Genomic DNA, 22,223 nt, shown 5'->3' with positions numbered 1-22,223 from the left:
AAAAACATAAATTATCGGTTTAAGAAAATGGCATTTTGGTTATAACGTCACGATCTCTAGCACGAATGGTTCAATTTGTGCACTTACATATGCATTGATTGTCATACTCTGCATTCATTTTCAATTCGGGTTTTAATCTGCGTGTTAATTTCAATGACAGAAACAATAACACAGATCATCTGCTCATAAATTCAATTTTCAACGAACTAGTCTTAAGACAAAACAGTGATCAATACGTCTTCAGTTTTAGCCAGCACTTTATAATGTATTTCATTTTCAGTCTCATAGTTTCATCTATTCACGAAAACAACACACCATTATTAGATCACACGCTGCACGCCGTTTTTAATATCAAATTACTAGAAGTTAATATATTTTTAGAGTTTAATGATATTGGATAATCTAACAAATATTTCATATGAGTAATGGTTGCTTTCATTGAAATGATTACTAGAAATAAATAACACTTGGCAGCGAGTTATCCGGAGTAACATTATATATGATTGCATATCTGTATATAAAACTTTTTACATACTGTAGATTTCTAATTTTAGTACCTCTTACTTACACATTTAAGTGTGAAATTAACTGATTAATTGATACATTTTTTCATGGATAATTGCAAAATAATATCTCTTTATACAGGGTTTCATATTGTGATTTAAGAAATATTCCTTAATACTAATTGGCTTTTGTAAAAACCAGGGCCGGGATTCATAAAGATTCTAAGAAAATTCTTAGATTTCATACTTAAGTAGTAAAAAAATTCTTAGCTAAGAAAAATACTTAAGTATTAATTCATAAAAATGTTAAGCATAATTCTTAACTAAGTTTCAATCTTAGAAAAATGAAACACTTAAGTAGAAATTCTATGGCAACGCGAACGATTTCCCGGAATTTTTACCGCACTCTCCAGCAAAAGAGGTAAAAAGTTGAGGATAGTGATGTCAACAACAACATCATGGAATCCAAGCAGACGAAAAGAAAGCCTAATTGGAATGCTGATGAAACGCTTGCCTTGGCTTCGTTAGTAGAAGAGAACAAGCATATCCTGAGGGGGAAATTAGGGCCCACTTTAACCTCCGAGATGAAGCACCGCACTTGGCAAAGTATTGCCGAATGAATAGCCGCGATGGGGGTGGGTCCAGCTAGGACAGCGGTGGAAGTGGAGAAGAAGTGGCACAACGTCTTCTCCAAATCTAAATCTGAAATCTCAGATCACAGAAGAGTTGTGACTGGGACAGGTTGGTTATTATTGATAATTATTGATAGAACTTAGATACTTAAACTGTCTATATATATAAACATGTGCGTGTATACATGCACACTGTTGAACTTGCGTAAAGCTTTATTTAAATCTGTCAACATTGGTATATACCAAAGAAAAGCGGTCTTCTTATGCATCGAATTTGACTATAAATATCATTATGAAGTAGGTAAAGCACTTAGCAAACTGTTGCCTTATGACTTGACTACTTCCGTGCTTGTCTGAATATTGTTTACGTTTCCAAGGTGAGAAAAGGGGGATAACTCCAATGAAAATATTTTGAGGTGCCCCACATGATATCAACATTACTATAAATGTACTAATCTTTAACAGTTTGGAACAATATTTACTACATGTATTTTCACTCACAGTAATTTACTATGGCATCTAGGAATATTCTTTATAGTATATGAATATATTTTAGGCGGGGGCCCACCACCAAAACCTCTCAGCGCAGTTGCCACAACAGTGTGTGGTGTGGTAGGAGAGGATAATGCTTGCCTCAGTGGGATTGATGGTGGGATTGACTCCTCTCTCTTGCAGATATTAAACATTGGAGAAGGGAGTCAACCAGTGTGAGTAAATACAAGAAACTTTGTCTACATATTCACTTATATTGTATTGTATGTAGTTATCTGTCATAATTCATCATCATCATTAATTATTATATGTACATGAATGAAGTGATTCATGCACTGCAAGGATAGATGAAATTACTTGAAATATGTCATGATAGAATTGTTCTTTGTATCTTTGTAATTCCATTTATATGAATTGATTATTATTATTATCTTTTTATTAGCATCTAAATAATGATAATAAAAAACAATCATTAAAATAATCATTAAATTCATCATATAATCAACCTCAGTCATGTTGTGTATATTCAAATGTTAGAATTTAGGGTAAATTAGCTTCAATTCTTTCAATGACAGAATTGTCTTTTCTGTATTAATTCGATTTGTATAGAATATGAACATCAACATAAAAAAGAATAACATTTATTGTAATAAACATTCAATGCAATCATATAATTTAATAATTCAAAAGAGCTGCAGAAGAGATAGAAAGGAGAATACTAAGTAAGCATTTAATTAATCTCTTTTCATCACAGGGGAATCAATGTCTTTGAGGGACCTCCTGGTATGGATCCCCTCATTCTCAAATCTAGCCCTCTAGTCGCCGCACCTGTACAAGAGCCTCCACTACCATTAACATCCATGACTACAAGTTTGCAGGCCTCTGAAAATAGAAGCAGTCAGCCTGATTTGAAAAGGAGAATCGAGGAGCTGATTTGCAGGAAGTGGGAACTGGAAGTCCAGTATATGGAATTAAAGATAAAAAAACTAAAGCAAGAGGAATGAATTTTATTAGCTCACCTGAGCCGAAGGCTCAAGTGAGCTTTTCTGATCAAAATTTGTCCGTTGTATGTCGTCGTCGTAAACTTTTCACATTTTTCATCTTCCTCTCAAGAACCACTGGGCAAATTTCAACCAAACTTGCCACAAAGCATTCTTAGGTGAAGGGCTTTCAGGTTTGTTCAAATGAAGGGCCATGTCCCTTTCAAAGGGGAGACAATCACAAAAATGCAAAAATAGAGAGGGGTCATTTAAAAATCTTCTTCTCAAGAACCATTGGGTCAGAAAAGCTGAAATTTTCATGAAAGCTTCCTGACATAGTGCAGATTTAAGTTTGTTCAAATCATGGCCCTCAGGGATTGGATGGGGCCACAATAAGGGATCAAAGTTTTACATACTAATATGTAGGATAAATCTTTAAAAATCTTCTCAAGAACCACTGAACTAGAAAAGCTGAGATTTACATGAAAGCTTCCTGACATAATGCAATGTGGCCCCTGGGCCTCTTGTTTATATTTAAAAGCATTTTAATTGATGTACTATATGTACATGTTCTTATCTCATCTGAGTGAAAGGTTCAAGTGACCTTTTAAATCTGATCAAACTCTGTCCATTGTCTGTTGGCACACAGTTGGGCCACATGAATAGATCATTTTTTTATACATGGGAAATATTTTGTAAATCTTTTCAAGAACAACAAGGCCATGGTTAGTAATATTAACAAGCAAGCAATCTATTGTAGTGCAGAATCATATAACAGCTGTAGGACCATCAAGGAACCTGGGTTTAAGGGTGGGCTAGAATCTATGATAAGATTTTACATAGAACATGGATATATTATAAACAAAGAATATTTTTTTTAAATCCTCTCCAGCAAGATCATTAAATTCAGTTGTAACCCTCTGGGGCTATAGGTATAAACTCTAATTTACCATACCATTTGTAATACCATTGAATATTAACTACATGTTTTCTTTCTTTCACATTAAATAGACATGTAAATATGATGCCGTAACTGATAAAACATTTAGATTTCATACTATTATTGTATATGATATCTGAAAGACATAGAAATGCAGTATACTTTACCAGACATTGTTGTGTTTGTCATAATAGATATTAATAATTAATAAGTTAAGTTTTTTATGTTTCATATTTCAACATTAATAAGTAGATACTCAATAGATGAAATTAATGATATGTGTGTTAAAATTTTCACTTTCCATATAAAGTAGTTGTTGGCTTTTAACTTTTCACATTTTCATTTTCCTTACTAGAATGACTAGGCCAATTTCAACCAAAATTGGCACAATACATCCTTGGGCATTTTCCCCCTCAAGAACCCCATAGCTAAATTGCATGGTTAAAATGTAATACATTTGTAAGACAGTGTGGTGTTTTCCTAAGTAGATATATTATTTCATTACTATATGAAACATATTGTTATTTAAAAAAGCTGTAATTTAAGTAGCTCATAAAGATTATCACATGCCTTTATTTTTAACCTGCTTTAATTTATGTATAATTTGATAATATGTACATATCTCTAAGTTATTCATAGATTATAGAATCATTATGGTCATTAATCTCATCTATGTACATGTATATAATGTATTTGCTGAATATTCAGATGGTATGCATTTTGTATGATAGTGGATGACTAAGAGTAATGAAAATTTACATCAGTTTGAATGTACATTTAAAATATGAATTATCATGATAAATTAAAATTTAGTAGTTTAAAAATTTATGTGTGGATTTTGGAGTGTTCGATTAGTATTCAACTACAATGTATTTTCATTTTTTTTTTTTATAATTTCCTTCTGTGGATAAGTGGTCAATATATGGTAATATATGATTATTTGTATATAGATTAATATTTATTAAAGGTTCTGTGTCACACATAGGTATGCTTTGCATTGCATTGATTTGATATTTGTTATTATTTTATGTTTTTTGCATTCTGTTAAGTTTTTGAATATTCATATGAAGTTTATTCAGTCTATGATTTTTAAAGTAATAGTCGAGTAAGATAAATCTATTTATCAATTATATACCATATAGTAAATCAGTAGCCAAATTTGAAGTTCATTTATAATCTATCATTTCTAAGCACTGTTAAAGTAAAGATGTTGATTGTAAATTGTGCTTGGCAAATGAGTTTTTGTTGTTGATTTTTTATCTTTTATATATGTATGTATGTATGTATGTATGTGTGTGTGTATGTTTGTTTGTAAATGTTATATATATGTTCAGAGCTGGAAAAAATATAAATTAACTCATGTGTTAAACATTGATTGGTGTTGTTGTTTAATGTATACCACCACAACCCACACAAGCATCATTACATCATTATTTAGATTCAAATTGGTTAAAATGGTATACCCCAAGGTCATAATGAGGTTTAAAAATTTATAGGGAAGTACATGTATATCTCATCATTTTCATTATTTTGTACTTTAATGATCCACTCTTCAACTTCTAGTTACATACATGCAGTCAATACATACACAACTCCCAATGCAACTCAAAAGTGAGTCTCTGCAAACTGTTGTCGATATCTCAGACCATCATTGCCATTGTTGTTAAATATGTGTGGTACATGTACATCAACTTGTTGATCTTCACCATCATCTTCATGATCTTGTGGGCATGGAATGCATCGATCTTTGCAAATGTTATGCAAAATGGCACAGGACAAAATAACCTGACATGCCTTCTCAGGTGACAAGCGGATTTCACCATGTAGTACATGAAATCGCCTCTTCAGTTGTCCGATACCCCTTTCCACCACAGATCTTGTTTTCTTGTGAGCTCTATAAATCAGTATGGTAAAATCTGATTGGTTTGGTTATTTAAAAAAATTGGTTGTTGTACACATAATAAATCACATGAATACAACAATCAAGTTATATATGTTAATATTGATATCATTATGTGTAGAGAGAGAAGGGGGGGGGGCATGTTTTAAGTATGACCAATTGTTATTTGAGAAGCATAATATCTTGGATGCGAATTACAAAAAAAAAATCATTCAGAAGACTTCTATAGTAAATCCCCATTGTAGGCATTAATTGTTAATATTAAATTAAACAAAAACAACAACAACAACAAAAAAACAAAAAAAAAACACTGCCGGGAATGACAAAACTTTCATAAAAGCATGTTTCATATGAATTATTGTAGTAAAAAAAATCTTCCACCCGCCCCAATAGTCAATGCTCATCTATTTTCAAATTGTTAAAAAAGAAGAAGAAAAGAAAAGAAAATTCCCCACATCTCGTTATGCTATATGTTTATATGTTTATATCGAAATAATTTCTAAATTTGAATTTTATGTTTAAAAAAATATTGGATATCAATATATATTCTGGTACTGTGTTACCTGAGTATGTGATAGTCAGGTGCATGTGACATGTACCACCCTCCCCCTTTTATTTACAACATAATTAATAATGTACCCTTTATTTACATGTCAGTGAAATAAAACAATCAAAGTAGATATATATTTTATTATTTTATAGATTACATGCAAGAAAAGGAATTTAAATTTTAAGAATTGCAATAATCAAAAAGAGTCAATTAAGCTGAAATTGCACAGTCTAAAGAATTGACAGCTGTTTACATCACATTTATGTGACATTATATTCTGAATTTGACGTTACCTAACTAATATTATCCATATCCATGATGCAGTGTCTGCATTTGATTTCAATTCATGAAAGTGCCAGTATATATATTTTATAATTTATATGTTGAAACATTTTTATATACTTATTTTGTCAATCCCACAAGTCCCCCCCCCCCCCCATTTTTTAAACAATACATGCAAGAAAGAGGAGAACATTTACAATAAATGTAAATTGGAATAATAATACTAATACTACTAATAGTAATAAAACCAAATATTGAAGTGGTTTTTATTTAGTTTCATGTTTACACCCCTCCATTTGGAAACTGTTGGATCCACCCGATTGTTTCTCAAATAGGGGGCGCTAAGTTTCGAACTAATTTTACACCAATCAGAATTTGTTTATACCAAGAGGGACATATGGATGTGAGAAAAGCAAAGACTCGTTTATCATGTTTATTTAGAATATTTAAAGGTGTGCATGTGTCTTGTGTATGAAAGAAGATTTTAAATCTTTACCTGTTGTAATTCAACTGCGATGGTTGGTTTGGTCTCAGAAAAGGAGTCAATAACCAACGTTTGGAGGGATATCCGCTGTCGCCAAGCAAATGTGTGTGAATGGGGATGTGATTATTTTCGAACATGACTCTCAAACCACTTTCGTTAAGGATTCGGGAATCGTGAGTGGAGCCTGGCCATTTAGCAACAACATCAATGATTCTATATTTTGCATCAAAAACAACTTGTGTGTTAATACTGTGGTAGTTATGTCTATTGACGTATTCATTTTCATATTCGTGTGGTGCAATTATTTGAATGTGGGTACCATCGATGGCGCCTACTATCCCTGGGAAGCCCGCGATTGCGTGAAAAGACTCTTGGTTTCTTCTAATCTCTGCTGCGCTAGATGGAAATTGTACAAACCGACTGATCATAAGAGGGGAGGTAAGGCTTGCCAGTGTTACGGTAATGGCCCGTGAGACAGTTGGCTGAGAAACACCCATGTCATCGCCGTTGCACAGCTGCATTTTGCCCGTAGCTAGAAACCTCAAAGTAAGAAGAACTTTCTGAAGAGAGGATAATGCCATATTACGCCGAGAGCCACTAGATATTTGATCACGAATAAGTGATTCCACAAAAAGGATTCCACCTGAATCAAGCCGAAAACGTTAGATAAGTTCACGATCACTGTACTGCTGTAAACAGTCTTTTCTCTCTCTAAAATTCCTTCTGTGAACTATGTTGGCAGCCATTTTATTTGTGAACTTAAGAAATTCTGAAAACTTAAGTCTGCTACAGACTACACTTACTTTTAAGAATTCTTTAAGAATTTTCTAAGAATTAAGTTGTTTTATGAATAAAACTTAAGATAAATACTCATTCTTAGCGTTACTTAAGTTTTATTTATTGATTTAAGAAATTTCTTATACTTAAGCATAACTTAAACATCTTTATGAATCCCGGCCCAGAGCTCTATCTGGAGGAACATTTGTTCTCGTAATTAAGAGATAATTATCTCGTTATAACCACAGAGTATGTAAAGAAAATATATCTCTTGATACCAATCATAGATTATTAAGAGATTTAACGTATATTTGACGCACATAGAAAAATGTAAAAGGATTTGCCATTTCGTGTCTTTCGTGTTTAGGAATTTAATAATAATAGGGTATTAATACAAGTCACGATCTCTTGTGTAGAGGGGAAAATGTGCAACTGAAATATCGCTAAATCATGAAATACAATACACAATATTATGAGTAATAATCTTTTTTGCGCGTTTGAATTGTTAAGATTTAGTCGTGCCTATACGAGAGAAAGGCGTATAATTGTTGATATACATGTTACATGACCCACAGGTCAGACTTCCGTGAGACGTAACAGACATGTCTTCTTCTGTATTCTTTTTACGAATTGATTTAGGTAAGATATATACAAATATGGTATATCAATCATTTCATCGTTGAACAAGGACGTATTTTGATGTGACTGACGCATACTGAGTTCATTTGATTTTTCCAGCTTTTTTTGCTACAACTGATCGATGAATTACAAACGAATTCCCGTGAATTGGAAATTTCACCGACCATACATTGATGAATCACAATGAATTACAAACTGAATCAGGGGCCTATCAACTCATTCGCTTTATCAATAAGATAGTTACAAACGTTTTAGTATTATTCAATTAAAAAGAAGCGCAAATCAGTTAACGGTCTCAACATCTATCTATGATATGAATATCAAGCGATTTCAATCAATGGGCCTCCGTGCCCGAGTGGCTAGAGCATCGCGCTCAAAACCACATGGCCTCTCACCTCTGGTCGGTGCAGGTTCGAATCCCGCTCGCGCCGGTAAGTGAGAAAGATTCCCAGTTTACTTTCGGAAGGTCGTTGGTCTCTTCCCAGGTACATTGTATCTGGGTTCTCTTTACCACCAATAAAAACTGGGCGCCACCAAATAACTGAAAAGTGTTAAGTGTGGTGGAAAACAGCAAAACACAAACAAACACACAAACTGATTCCCGTGAATTGGAAATCTCACCGACCATACATTGAAATCATTTTAAAAGAACTACTGCCAAGCATTACCAGATTTTAAACCTCTTACAGGGTGTTCTTCCGTCTTATCCAGTAACTCATATTCTAAATCGTTTTTATTGAATTTTTTCTTCCCGTAAAACTGTAACCTGTTGGGCTTCGTTTTAAAGAAAGCGAATTTTCAATTAGACATATAAAATTATAGATTAGCGAGCAGTAACTCTCAGTGCAATCGATCTCAATAAAGATTCAGCGTTCGGCAGAATATTTCACCTGACATGATTCAGTAACAATATCAAGACTGTGATTTTGTGCTGAATTGTGTAAATTGGAACCTTACAGTGTCAGGTTTACATAAACTTTGTTTCATTATCTCAACGTGTGTTCCCATGTAGTCTCCCACAAATAAAATACATACAACCTCTGATTATAGTCGATGTATGTATGACCTCTGTTTTACGTCGATCCTCTCTCTATCTAAGTCTATCACTTTATAGATGATCGTCACACAATTACATTATCTTTATCAAAGGAGAGAGAGAACATTCGCAAGTAATAGAAATACCTAGTGATCATAAACATCTGCATTATCACTAAGAATTTAAGATAAATGCAATAACATAATCAATTCTGGTTGGAAGTAAACCTTCAGGTTTCAACACAATACCTTTTTTCTGATACTTCTCTTTCCGCATGCTTCCGCATTTGAATGAAGGTATTTACTCAGTTACCACAATACATTTAGATAGTAGCCACTCTGTTTTGTTTTCAAATTAATCATGAATACCTTCAAAAGTAACTAAAACTAATAACATTATGACATTACGATGATCGTCTTCTACATTTAAGTTAATGATGCAAGATCAATTTGAAAAACTTAAAAATGTATAGTGCTTATACTTGATTATGTTTGTAAAGTTTACAGCTTTAAACACACAGTGCACCCGTTCCAGAGTTATTTTTACAATTGATTTAGAAACATACTAAACACTTCCGGATGTTTATACTGGCAATCAGGAACATAAATTCGAGAATGGACGTTTTTATTATTATCCTCCTTTCACAGATATTATATTCATATGCATATGGTAAGTACATGTTTATTAAATTACTTATCATAATTATTACAAACCGCATAATACTACTTTCAGTTCAGAATATTGTAGATATCTACGATTAATGGTGTATAGTGGGTCGATTTGAAACAAGTTAAAACGAAAGCGTTCTTGTAAATATTTGATAATGTATATAAATAGATCACATTTTTCTAATGCATATTATTATATGATAAATCAATGATCCAAATATTAACATTTTGTTTGGGTCGTCTACTTTGAATAAACATAACCGAACAAATATGCAATCGTGAATGGAAAATACAGTTAAATGTATCACTTTAGAATAATGAGATGTCAGTCAAATTTTGTTCTGTTAAACCTTGAACCTACACTTGTATCGTTAATAGTGAGATTTTTGTCTCTTTAGATAACGGACTTTTGAATTAATCTGATTGCATTCATTGTATTCACACTAGTGGCCCTTGGCGTGAGAGTGGTAATCTATAATCTTTAGAACTAAATGAGAATTAAAAAAAAAGGTCTCAAACAGGCGTCAAAAATGTGCTCATGCAGCATTTATTCAGAGTGAGACAAACCGTGGACAATAACATGCAGATTGATTGGAGAGAAAATATTCCAAGTTTATTTTTCTAGTAAGACAATTAATAAAATTAAATGTGGCTGTAAACAGAGAACATGAAAATTAATTTAACCACACGTGCATTTGTACACAATTTTACTGCCTAGACACCTGTCTGTACTCGTATAAATTATTATTACATGAATAAAAAACAAGTGGTACTACTTGATTGTCAGCTATCAAACATATACATGCGTGTCTATAACATTGAATGTCGGCCACACGTGCACTATGTGAACAAACAATTACGAATGTGATCTGTAAATACTACCACTGAAGTATTGTGCATATGCATAAAACACAGTACATGTTGTCTGTTTTGATTGCTGAAGAATCCAGGTATTCATACATCGTTTTTTATTTCAAGAATTTACCTTGATTTTTCCGATTTCAAAGTTGTACAGCTGACATCTCCATGTCATTTTCGCCATGTGTGTAGTAAGTGCTTTTTAGACTCCAATCCAGACATACGACAAACTTCACCGGGTTATTTCTCATCATAATGCTTTGTCATGTCAAGGTAATTTAAGTTATTTTAAGCGTAGAAGAAGAGTAATTCCGAAATGTTTTATATGAGTGCAGATTGTAGATTGTGTATTGCTCAATTGTAGATTGATCAAGACAGTGGATATAGCTAAAATTCCCAGGAGTAGATGACAGTAAAATGTGTCGCCATAATAGTATTGAACAGTTTACCATACCTATGAACTGTTATATTATTAATTTGTTTTTGAACTAATGTGAATTAAAGATAACGAACATTGATCAATCTCATAATTCACCGAAAGCCATTCTATCCATGAAAGATGTTAACTGAACTGTTTTTATATTCATATGAAGCAGAATTTATTCAAAAACTTCAACGTGAGAAGAAAAAATCTCTCGCTGTGACTTTCAATTCGACTTCTAGATATATCGATGAAGTTTTGTCTATTAACACTTCATTCATATGTCGATTTGATGTATCCCTGTGAGCTCGAAATAAAGAACACCACAGAGTCGTCCACTTCTGCTTCATACTTAGATATTTTATTGAAAGTAGACATTAACGGCAAACTGACAACTCAACTGTATAACAAACGGGATGATTTCAGCTTCTCCATCGTCAACTTCCCACATTTATGTAGCAATATTCCATTATCACCTGCATATGGTGTTTATATATCTCAACTGATTCGATATGCAAGAGCTTGTTCTGGGTATAGTCAGTTTTTAAATCCAGGTAAGCTACTGACAAACAAGTTGATGGTACAGGGATTTCAACAGTCTCGACTGAAGTCAGCATTTCGCAAATTCTATGGTCATTATAACGATCTAATTCGTCAATACAACCTTGGATTGGGTCAAATGCTGTCTGACGTGTTTCATACCAATTGTTAAGCCGTTCTTGGCACACTTATTTGATTGCGGATAACTCCGTTTACCTGATCAGGATATGGGGCTCACGGTGGGTGTGACCGGTCAACAGGGGATGCTTACTTCTCCTAGGCACCTGATCCCACCTCTGGAGTGTCCAGGGGTCCGTGTTTGCCCAACTCTCTATTTTGTATTGCTCGTAGGAGTTATGAGATTGATCACTGTTCGTTATATTCACCTTGCATTTGGAATAAGGAGTTAAAATCTGTCCTCATCCCTTTGAGCCTCTGGGTGGTACGCCTAAAACCGCAAAATGAAAATGGGAAATGATAGCTCATGGGGTCCTTTACCTTGCCCCGATATTTCGTCCACCTCATCTTCATACATTACAACCACAGCTGTAGTCAATCGACCTGTGAATGGCCTATAAGATACGAAAAATGACAAAATCAATCCGAGTGAATCAACAATGTCGCTTATCATAAATCACTTTCTTTTATAAACCAGTGGGCACTTTGTCCGTTAGTGCCATGACAGAGTAGAAATAGGGACTTGAGAGATGTCCCTATTCCCTTAATCTAACAAGTGATACAACAGGGGATGCTTACCCCTCCTAGGCACCTGATCCCACCTCTGGTGTTTGCCCAACTATCTATTTTGTATTGCTTGTAGGCGATATGACATTGATCACTGTTCGTTATCTTCATCCTTACAAACTCAAAAATAAAACGAGAATTAAGTCCTACAGATCGCCTTCCTTGCCCTAATATTAATTCTGTATTTCAAATATTAGCGTCGAAGAGGCCGTCATAACATTCCTGTATCAAATATGATATGCATAATATCAAAGTTCAAGTGAGCTAATCCGTACTCTTTGATGATATTGACCTACTTTCTTGATATTCTTTCCCATTTATTATAGAGGAAGTGTTTACACAGCGGGGTTAAGGTGTCCCGGGTAAAATAACAAGTAATGACAGCATGTTCATATTTAAGTAAAATTCTTCTAAGCGAAGCATATTTTTAGTAAAAATTGTTAGTCAATACATAAACAAACATCGTATCACGTGGGGAAATCCTTCCCTTAACTATTACGTCGTCATACAAGTGACGTAGAGCTATTTTTATCCGCTAGACTCTTAGTTGTTTATCACCTCCGTACAGGTGAAAGATACATTCGAATCATTTGCAGTTTGGGCTTGACATGTCGACATTGATATGGTACATTTAAAAAGTGATACGGATTGGTACAATATCCTTTCAAATATAGCAATTGCCATAATCTCAACTCAAATGTTGTGCATTTTCCTCATTCATATCCAAATCGTATCTGATCGAAGCAAAATGTTCTACCTTTCGAATCCAAATCCTAAATCTGCAACTAATTACCTTTAAGAATATGCCTTGATCGAAATAAAATATCATCATCTTTCACCTGTGCCAAGTCGATATGTACATGTGGTTTTTTTTATATTTCAAATGACTATACCCATCGCGGGCGATTTCAAGGTCAACAAGTAATATAAAGATTACTTTACCATGTTTCGTGCACACAATATATACAAATATGAAACTTATATATTATCAAAGAAAACTGGGAAAAATCATCTGACAAACATATCTAGACATATGCAAGGTGAACAATAATTTAAGTAATGATATGCAGTTTGAACACTAGATAACGGAAGTAAATAGATAGAAAATGTTATGACATTTTGCCCGCCATACAACTATAGACCTGTATGTCATGACGTACTTTTATATTGTGACGTCATATAGTGTAAAGTGCGCCGATGTATATTTTATTATGTTTGTTATAACTTTACCCGGGACACCTTCACCCTGCCGTGTATTTCATTATCTAACATTTCTCCTTATAGTCCTTTTTCAAAATATTGATTTACTTTATTTCCTTTCTAATCACTCGTCAGGTAGGAAAATGTATAAGAAAGGCGAATATAACGAACAGTGATCAATTTCATAACTCCTATAAGCAATACAAAATAGAGTTTGGCAAACATGGACCCCTGCATATACCAGAGGTGGGATCAGGTGCCGTGAGCCATATCTCCTCATCAGATATAATCGTAGCTTATATACCATAAGGATACAACCAACAACTTTGCAATTCAGAAATTATTGTTAGGTTTTTAAATATCTACAAAATGTGTTCGACCTCTCTTGATTACTTTTTGAATGGGATGGCCCCTAAAAATTGTTATCGTGAAATATGTCTTCAATTTGTTTACATTTTGTTCTATAATGTTTAACAAAATATTTATAAGTATCGAGATATTTGGGTTATGCAAATTAATGATCGAGCCTGCAGTTCCCTAAAAGCGAAAAGAAATGAAGAAACAATGTGTTTAGAATGACATTCTGAGCAAGCTATGTTCTATAATGATTTACAAGCTATTTTTGTTTAAGAGACAGAGAACATAGAACTTTCCTATTTTGTTCACAATAATCTTTTATTACGTATTACATTATAAAATCTCAACAACATAGACCGAGACTTGTTTACATAACAAAGAATTGTGACCTTTGTATATCCCATGAACTTCAATAACTAACATTCATTTTTTTGCTGACCTTTAGAAATACCTTAGTTAAGCATTTTAAATATTAAAAATGGGGGGTGGATAATTTTCAGCTCAAATCATGTCCATGGCCCTTTAACAAGATTGTTCTAGTTTTCAAAAAATATAGGGTATTCAGCTTTCGAGGAAATTCTCAACATTCCTGTAAAGAGGACATAAAACAAAATTCGAAGAGGGCATTTTGTTTAGAGTCAGTCTCACCAATTTATGTTAGATAACTATTTCCCAAATATTTTTGTTAAAAGGTAGAAAACATCAAAGTTGAATACATTATTACTTCAGAAATTCCTAATTCCGTAATCAATTATTAGTTTGCTGACATCAGTTGTTACAAAACGTGAAAACAAGCAATTATTTCAATAAAAGGTGAAGATAACGAACAGTGATCAATATCATAACTCTTAAAAGCAATACAAAATAGATAATGGGGCAAACATGGACCCCGGACATACCAGAGGTGGGATCAGGTACCTAGGAGGAGTAAACATCCCCTGTCGACCGGTCACACCCGCCGTGGGCCCAATATCCTTACCAGGTAAACGGAGTTATCCGTAATCAAAATCAGTGTGCCAAGAACGGCCTAACAATCGATATGAAACACGTAAGACAGCATTTGACCTAATGATAGGTTGTATTGACGAACTAGATCGTTATAACAACCATATAATTTGCGAAATGCTGACTTCAATCGATGCTGTTGAAACCCCTGTGTTGTCAAATTGTCTGTCAGTCGCTTACTTCGATTTAAAAACTGACTATACGCAAAACAAGCTCTTCCGTATCGAATCAGTTCAGATATATAAACACCATATACAGATGATAATGGAATACTGCTACATAAGTATGGGAAGCTAACGATGGAGAAGCTGAAATCATCCCATTTGTCATACAGCTGAGTTGTGAGTTTGCCGTTAATGTCTTCTTTCAATAAAATAACTAAGTATGAAGCAGAGGTGGACGATTCTGTGGTGTCTTTTATTTCGAGCTCACAGGGATATATCGAATTGACATATGAATGAAAGCTGTCATTGTTAATAGACAAAACGTCATCGATATATGTAAATGTCGAATTGAAGGCCACAGCAAGAGATTTCTTCCGTATAATGTAAAATTTATACGGTACTAATTTTGATGCACCAGATGTGCATTTCGACAAATAATGTCTCTTTAGTAATGCTCAACCGAAATGTTTGAAATCCGAAATAACTATGAAGTTTTAGAGGTAAATATAGCCAAAAACAGCGTGCCAAAAAAGTGGAGCAAAATTCGTCCAAGGATAAAAGCTATGCACGAGGGAGATATCCTTAATTAGGTCTTTCCACCTTTCTGTGGAAAGACCTATTGATATTCTTCTGTTTATTATTATTATTATTATTAGGTCTTTCCACCTTTCTGTGGAAAGACCTATTGATATTCTTCTGTTTATTATTATTATTATTATTATTATTTTTCCTCCCCGTGATTTTGAGTTTCAAGATTTATCGAAAACATTTATAGTCCATAAGAATGTACTCCTTAAAAGATTTTGGCAGTTCACCCTGCGTAATTGAACTTTGACCCCTCAAGGAGTTATTGCCCCTTTTGCAATAAAAGCTTGTTATCGCTACTCCTCCGAAATCGTACACCGTAAAGATACCAAACCTTCACCAATGTCTTCGAGTAGTCAAGGAGACTCTTCAATCTATTCATAGCGAAATGATTCTTCGACCCCTTTTATGAGTTATTGCCCCTGAAAGTGTTTGATTTTTACAAATAATTGAAAAAATTTAAAACCATTTATCCCAGAGACATGGGACTAACTGCATTAGAATCTTCATCCTTTGACCTTTTGATTTATATCAAGGTCAAAGGTCAAGGTCATTCAAAATATGAGAAATTTAGCTCTTTTTATATCTCTTTTGTCTTGCAACATATACTACATATCATTGCATCTTTAGTATGTCCTTTCAAATATATTTAAAAGATTTCATTCCTGTACCTTAAGACTGACCCTTTAAAAGTTATTGCCCTTTACAGTATTAACCTTGTTATCGCTACTCCTCCGAAACCGTACACCGTAAAGACACCAAACCTTCACCAATGTCTTCGACTAATCAAGGAGACTCTTCAATCTATCATTGCGAAAAGATTCTTCGACCCCTTTTATGAGTTATTGCCCCTGAAAGTTTTTGATTTTTACAAATAATTGAAAAAATTTAAAACCATTTATCCTAGAGACATGGGAATAACTGCATTAGAATCTTCATCCTTTGACCTTTTTATTTATGTCAAGGTCAAAGGTCAAGGTCATTCAAAATATGAGAAATTTAGCTCTTTTTATATCTCTTTTGTCTTTCAACATATACTACATATCATTGCATCTTTAGTATGTCCTTTCAAATCTATTTTAAAGATTTAACTCCTGTATCTTAAGACTGACCCCTTTAAAAGTTATTGCCCCTTAGAGTATTAACCTTGTTATCGCTACTCCTCCGAAACCGTACACCGTAAAGATACCAAACCTTCACCAATGTCTTCGACTAGTCAAGGAGACTCTTCAATCTATTCATTGCGAAAAGATTCATCGACCCCTTTTATGAGTTATTGCCCCTGAAAGTTTTTGATTTTTTACAAATAATTGAAAAAAATTAAAACCATTTATCCTAGAGTCACGGGACTAACTGCATTAGAATCTTCATTCTTTGACCTTTTAATTTATGTCAAGGTCAAAGGTCAAGGTCTTTCAAAATATGAGAAATTTAGCTCTTTTTATATCTCTTTTGTCTTTCAATATATACTACATATAATTGGATCTTTAGTATGTCCTTTTAAATCCATTTTCAAGATTTGATACCTGTACCCTAAGACTGACCCCTTTAAAAGTTATTGCCCCTTACATTATTAACCTTGTTATCGCTACTCCTTTGAAACCATAGACCATAGAGACACCAAACCTTCATCAATGTCTTCGGTTTCTCAAAGCACAACTTCAACATATTCAGTGTGAAAGGATCCGCTGACCCCTTATATGAGTTATTGCCCGTTTATGTGTTTGTGCTAATCGTTAACTTTTAAACGGATAATCATAGAAACATGGGACCAACTGCAATGTGATCATTTACCTGTGACCCTGAATATTAGGTTAAGGTCAAAGGTCAAAGTTACTTCAAATATTGAGAATTTAGCTCTTTTTATATCTCTTTTGTCTTTCAACATACATCATTTTTCATTGCATCATTAGTATGTTCTTTTAAAACCAATTGAAACATCTTTCTTGGCCCTTAAGCCGGGCTCCTTTAAAAATTATTGCCCATCTTACAAATAAAGTTTATTATCACTAGTCCTTCGAAACCGTTAACCCTGGAGATACCAAACCTTAATCATTAATGTTTTGTACTGATTTAGTAGACTCTTCAATCTATTCAGTGCGAAAAGATTCACCAACCCCTTTAAATAGTTATGGCCCCTGAAAGTTTTCCAAGTTTACATTGACTTGAAAGTTTTTTGGCCTCATTTGACCTACTGAAGAATGGATCAAGATTGAAGGTCAAGAAAGAAATCCAGAAAAGGTGGAAAGACCTCTAATTATTCGCGAACAATTAGGATTACTAGTTATTATTATTATTTTTCCTCCGCGTGATTTTGAGTTTCAAGATTTATTGAAAAGATTTATAGTCCATAAGAATGTACTCCTTAAAAGATTTTGGCAGTTCACCCTGCGTATATGAACTTTGACCCCTCAAGGAGTTATTGCCCCTTTTGCTAGAAAAGCTTGTTATCGCTACTCCTCCGAAACCGTACAACGTAGAGACACCAAACCTTCACCAATGTCTTTGACTAGGCAAGGAGACTCTTCAATCTATGCATAGCGAAAAGATTCTTCGACCCCTTTTATGAGTTATTGCCCTTGAAAGTGTTTGATTTTTACAATTAATTGAAAATTTTTAAAACCATTTATTCTAAAGTCATGGGACCAACTGCATTAGAATTTTCATCCTTTGACCTTTTAATTTATGTCAAGGTCAAAGGTCAAGGTCATTCAAAATATGAGAAATTTAGCTCTTTTTATATCTCTTTTGTCTTTCAACATATACTACATATCATTGCATCTTTAGTATGTCCTTTTAAATCTATTTTAAAGATTTGATTCCTGTACCTTAAGACTGACCCTTTAAAAGTTATTGCCCCTTACAGTATTAACCTTGTTATCGCTACTCCTCTGAAACCATAGACCGTAGAGACACCAAACCTTCACTAATGTCTTCGACTGTTCAAGGAGATTCTTCAATCTATTCATTGCGAAAAGATACTTCGACCCCTTTTATGAGTTATTGCCCCTGAAAGTTTTTGATTTTTTTAATTAATTGAAATTTTTTAAAACCATTTATCCTAAAGACATGGGACCAACTGCATTATAATCTTCATCCTTTGACCTTTTAATTTATGTCAAGGTCAAAGGTCAAGGTCATTCAAAATATGAGAAATTTAGCTCTTTTTATATCTCTTTTGTCTTTCAACATATACTACATATCATTGCATCTTTAGTATGTCCTTTTAAATTTATTTTAAAGATTTGATTCCTGTACCTTAAAACTGACCCCTTTAAAAGTTATTGCCCCTTACAGTATTAACCTTGTTATCGCTACTCCTCTGAAACCATAGACCGTAGAGACACCAAACCTTCACTAATGTCTTCGACTGTTCTAGGAGATTCTTCAATCTATTCATTGCGAAAAGATTCTTCGACCCCTTTTATGAATTATTGCCCCTGAAAGTTTTTGATTTTTTTAATTAATTGAAAACCATTTATCCTAAAGACATGGGACCAACTGCATTAGAATCTTCATCCTTTGACCTTTTAATCTATGTCAAGGTCAAAGGTCAAGGTCATTCAAAATATGAGAAATTTAGCTCTTTTTATATCTCTTTTGTCTTTCAACATATACTACATATCATTGCATCTTTAATATGTCTTTTTAAATCCATTTCAAAGATTTAATACCTGTACCCTAAGACTTACCCCTTTAAAAGTTAATGCCCCTTACAGTATTAACCTTGTTATCGCTACTCCTTTGAAACCATAGACAGTAGAGACACCAAACCTTCACCAATCTCTTCGACTAGTCAAGGAGACTCTTCAATCTATTCATTGCGATAAGATTCATCGACCCCTTTTATGAGTTATTGCCCCCTAAAAGTTTTTGATTTTTACAAATAATTAAAAAAAAAATTAAAACCATTTATCCTAGAGACATGGGACCAGCTGCATTAGAATCTTCATCCTTTGACCTTTTAATTTATGTCAAGGTCAAAGGTCAAGGTCATTCAAAATATGAGAAATTTAGCTCTTTTTAGATCTCTTTTGTCTTTCAACATATACTACATATCATTGCATCTTTAATATGTCCTTTTAAATCCATTTTAAAGATGTAATACCTGTACCCTAAGATTGACCCCTTTAAAAGTTTTTGCCCCTTACAGTATTAACCTTGTTATCGCTACTCCATTGAAACCATAGACCGTAGAGACACCAACCCTTCACCAATGTCTTCTGTTTCTCAAAGCACAACTTCAACCTATGCAGTGTGAAAGGATCTGATGACCCCTTATATGAGTTATTGCCCTTTTATGTGTTTGTGGTAATCGTTAACTTTTAAACGGATAATCATAGAAACATGGGACCAACTGCAATGTGATCATTGACCTTTGACCTTGAATGTTAGGTAAAGGTCAAAGGTCAAGTTCACTTCAAATATTAAGAAGTTAGCTCTTTTTATATCTCTTTTGTCTTTTAACATACAAAATGTACATCATTTTTCATTGCATCATTAGTGTCCTTTTAAAACCAATTAAAAATTCTTTCTTGACCCTTAAGCCGGACTCCTTTAAAAATTATTGCCCATCTTAAAAATAAAGCTTGTTATCACTGCATAGTCCTCTGAAACCGTTAACCCTGGAGATACCAAACCTTCAATAATGTTTTGAACTGATTTAGTAGACTCTTCAATCTATTCAGTGCAAAAACATTCACCAACCCCTTTAAATAGTTATTGCCCCTGAAAGTTTTCCAAGTTTACATTGACTTGAAATTGTTTGGCCTCATTTGACCTACTGAAGAATGGATCAAGATCGAAGGTCAAGAAACAAATCCAGAAAAGGCGGAAAGACCTCTAATTGTTCGCGAACAATTAGGATTACTAGTTTTGATATGAATTTCTAAATTTTATAACAGCAATTCAATATACATCCGTATTTTCAAACTAGTAACGAATCGAAATATTTGAGAGATATAAGCACGATTACTACTTATGTGCAGCATGTATTGTTATAAGAAATTAAATAAGATAAATGTACTTTAATTGGACCGTCTTAGCCTCCCAGAAAAGCATATAAATTTCTTATTTCAGACGATCTATCAAAGGATCAGTATGCAGTACAATCAACAACTTCATACTGTGTCCCGCAATCAAACTGTGTAGCAGGCAATGCAGTTGACGGAATCCACAGCACGTGCATGAGGGCAGGAGTCATTGGTTCACTTTCCCCGGACAAGACAGTGTGGTGGTCTGTGGATCTTGGCAATATATACAGCATATACAGCGTTAGGATACTGTTTAAAGACTATGGATCTCAATACGGTACATTTTACAGTAAATGTATTACAGTCATATTTATTATACATAAGTCAGCATAAACACTCTTAGTAGTGGGAAAAATTAACATTACCACTTAACCTAATAATGAAAATCACAATAACATTTCCAGAAAATACATCTTACGATACTGATTTACAGAGAAGCAAGACAGACATTAACATTTAACCGTGAATACAGTGCCCACCACGCAACCATCCACATTCTTGTATTCTAATTTCATTTCTTATATTTTGTTCAAATTACCACAGTTTGTTACGAGTTTTTTAATTAGAGTGAATCATTGAATTACAAATCCTAAAGTTTATTTTCAAATTAGGAATGTCGGTTGATTAACATGCGTTGGTATTTGCAAAATAGATGTGATATAGATTAACAGTTAACATGTCCGTTAAGTCTTACCATATCTAAAGATTTATGAATAACACTTTTGAAAATAAGCTCCGAAGAAATGTTTCGTTTAATAAACTTACAATGGTAGGTGGATATAATTGATAGTAAAACGACACATCACATTTTACATAATTGTTTTAATGTTTTCAGGAAAATTAATTATCTTTCCTACCATACAAAAAAATGTGTTTGAAAGGAAATATGTTCCGTGATTTTCGAGTTTGAAAGCGATGCAATTCAAACCTTGCTATATGCATAATTACTTTCGATACTTTACGTGCCATTATGTATATCATATGCGACCCCGAGCTAGGCAGTTTGAAACCAGGTGTTAACCATCTCATAAACAGATTAGATTTAATCCACAGAACACCAATTATCACATCAATAACATTACATTAAGGGTCCGTTGTACTGTTTAAGGGGTACTAGAAGTGAGAAAAACGGATTTAGATTGAGTGTTTTACAAATTTGGTTAACGAAGGTGAGAGGCGAAAGACGTTGATTTGTCATGAAAACCCCCAGTCGCCTCTGTCTATGTATTGTTCAAAAAGCAGCTGGAGAATGGCCCAGATAAAATAAAAAGCTAAGGATTGCTAGTCCTACATCATATACATTCTGTTTTGATCTTAAAATTCAAAACACACTCGCACCAACTGACCTTCACCTTGTAGCAACATATAAGTTGTGCTCTCAGTTTCTTCCAACTAAATTCTAAAGAAAAAAATAACTGAACGGACAAGGTACG

The 22,223-nt window shown here is 33.7% G+C and overlaps 2 protein-coding genes and 1 pseudogene across 2 annotated transcripts in view; 2 read left to right on the top strand and 1 right to left on the bottom strand.

Moving 5' to 3' along the window:
• Positions 1 to 757: 757 nt before the first annotated feature.
• LOC130049209 (uncharacterized) lies at positions 758 to 4,307 on the top strand (annotated as a pseudogene).
• A 142-nt stretch (positions 4,308 to 4,449) lies between these two features.
• Positions 4,450 to 7,414, bottom strand: LOC130046365 (putative nuclease HARBI1). Its single transcript, XM_056146496.1, has 2 exons — positions 6,776 to 7,414; positions 4,450 to 5,441 (listed from the first exon to the last, which is right to left on the bottom strand). The coding sequence occupies exons 1-2, from the start codon at positions 7,342 to 7,344 to the stop codon at positions 5,153 to 5,155; spliced, it is 858 nt and encodes a 285-aa protein (XP_056002471.1). The 5' UTR covers positions 7,345 to 7,414; the 3' UTR covers positions 4,450 to 5,152.
• A 2,361-nt stretch (positions 7,415 to 9,775) lies between these two features.
• LOC125661941 (multiple epidermal growth factor-like domains protein 11) overlaps positions 9,776 to 22,223 on the top strand; it is a 39,648-nt gene continuing 27,200 nt past the window's right edge. The window contains exons 1-2 of the mRNA XM_056147717.1: positions 9,776 to 9,884; positions 20,837 to 21,067. Of these exons, the coding sequence (XP_056003692.1) occupies positions 9,794 to 9,884; positions 20,837 to 21,067 (322 nt within the window). The 5' untranslated portion in view covers positions 9,776 to 9,793. The remainder of the gene's footprint in view (positions 9,885 to 20,836; positions 21,068 to 22,223) is intronic.

Source organism: Ostrea edulis, chromosome 8 (genome assembly GCF_947568905.1).
Source record: "Ostrea edulis chromosome 8, xbOstEdul1.1, whole genome shotgun sequence".
NCBI lineage: Eukaryota > Metazoa > Mollusca > Bivalvia > Ostreida > Ostreidae > Ostrea > Ostrea edulis.
The sequence above is the reverse complement of the archived record's forward strand: the minus strand, read 5'-3'. Positions and strand labels throughout refer to the sequence as shown.

What these genes read in the sequence shown, in the direction of transcription:
- LOC130046365 (XM_056146496.1), bottom strand. Translation starts at nt 7,344, where the DNA reads ATGGCATTATCCTCTCTTCAGAAAGTTCTTCTTACTTTGAGGTTTCTA. An exon ending in TCGCAGTTGAATTACAACAG is followed by an intron (nt 5,442 to 6,775) that starts GTAAAGATTTAA and finishes ACTGATTTATAG; the next exon opens with AGCTCACAAGAAAACAAGAT.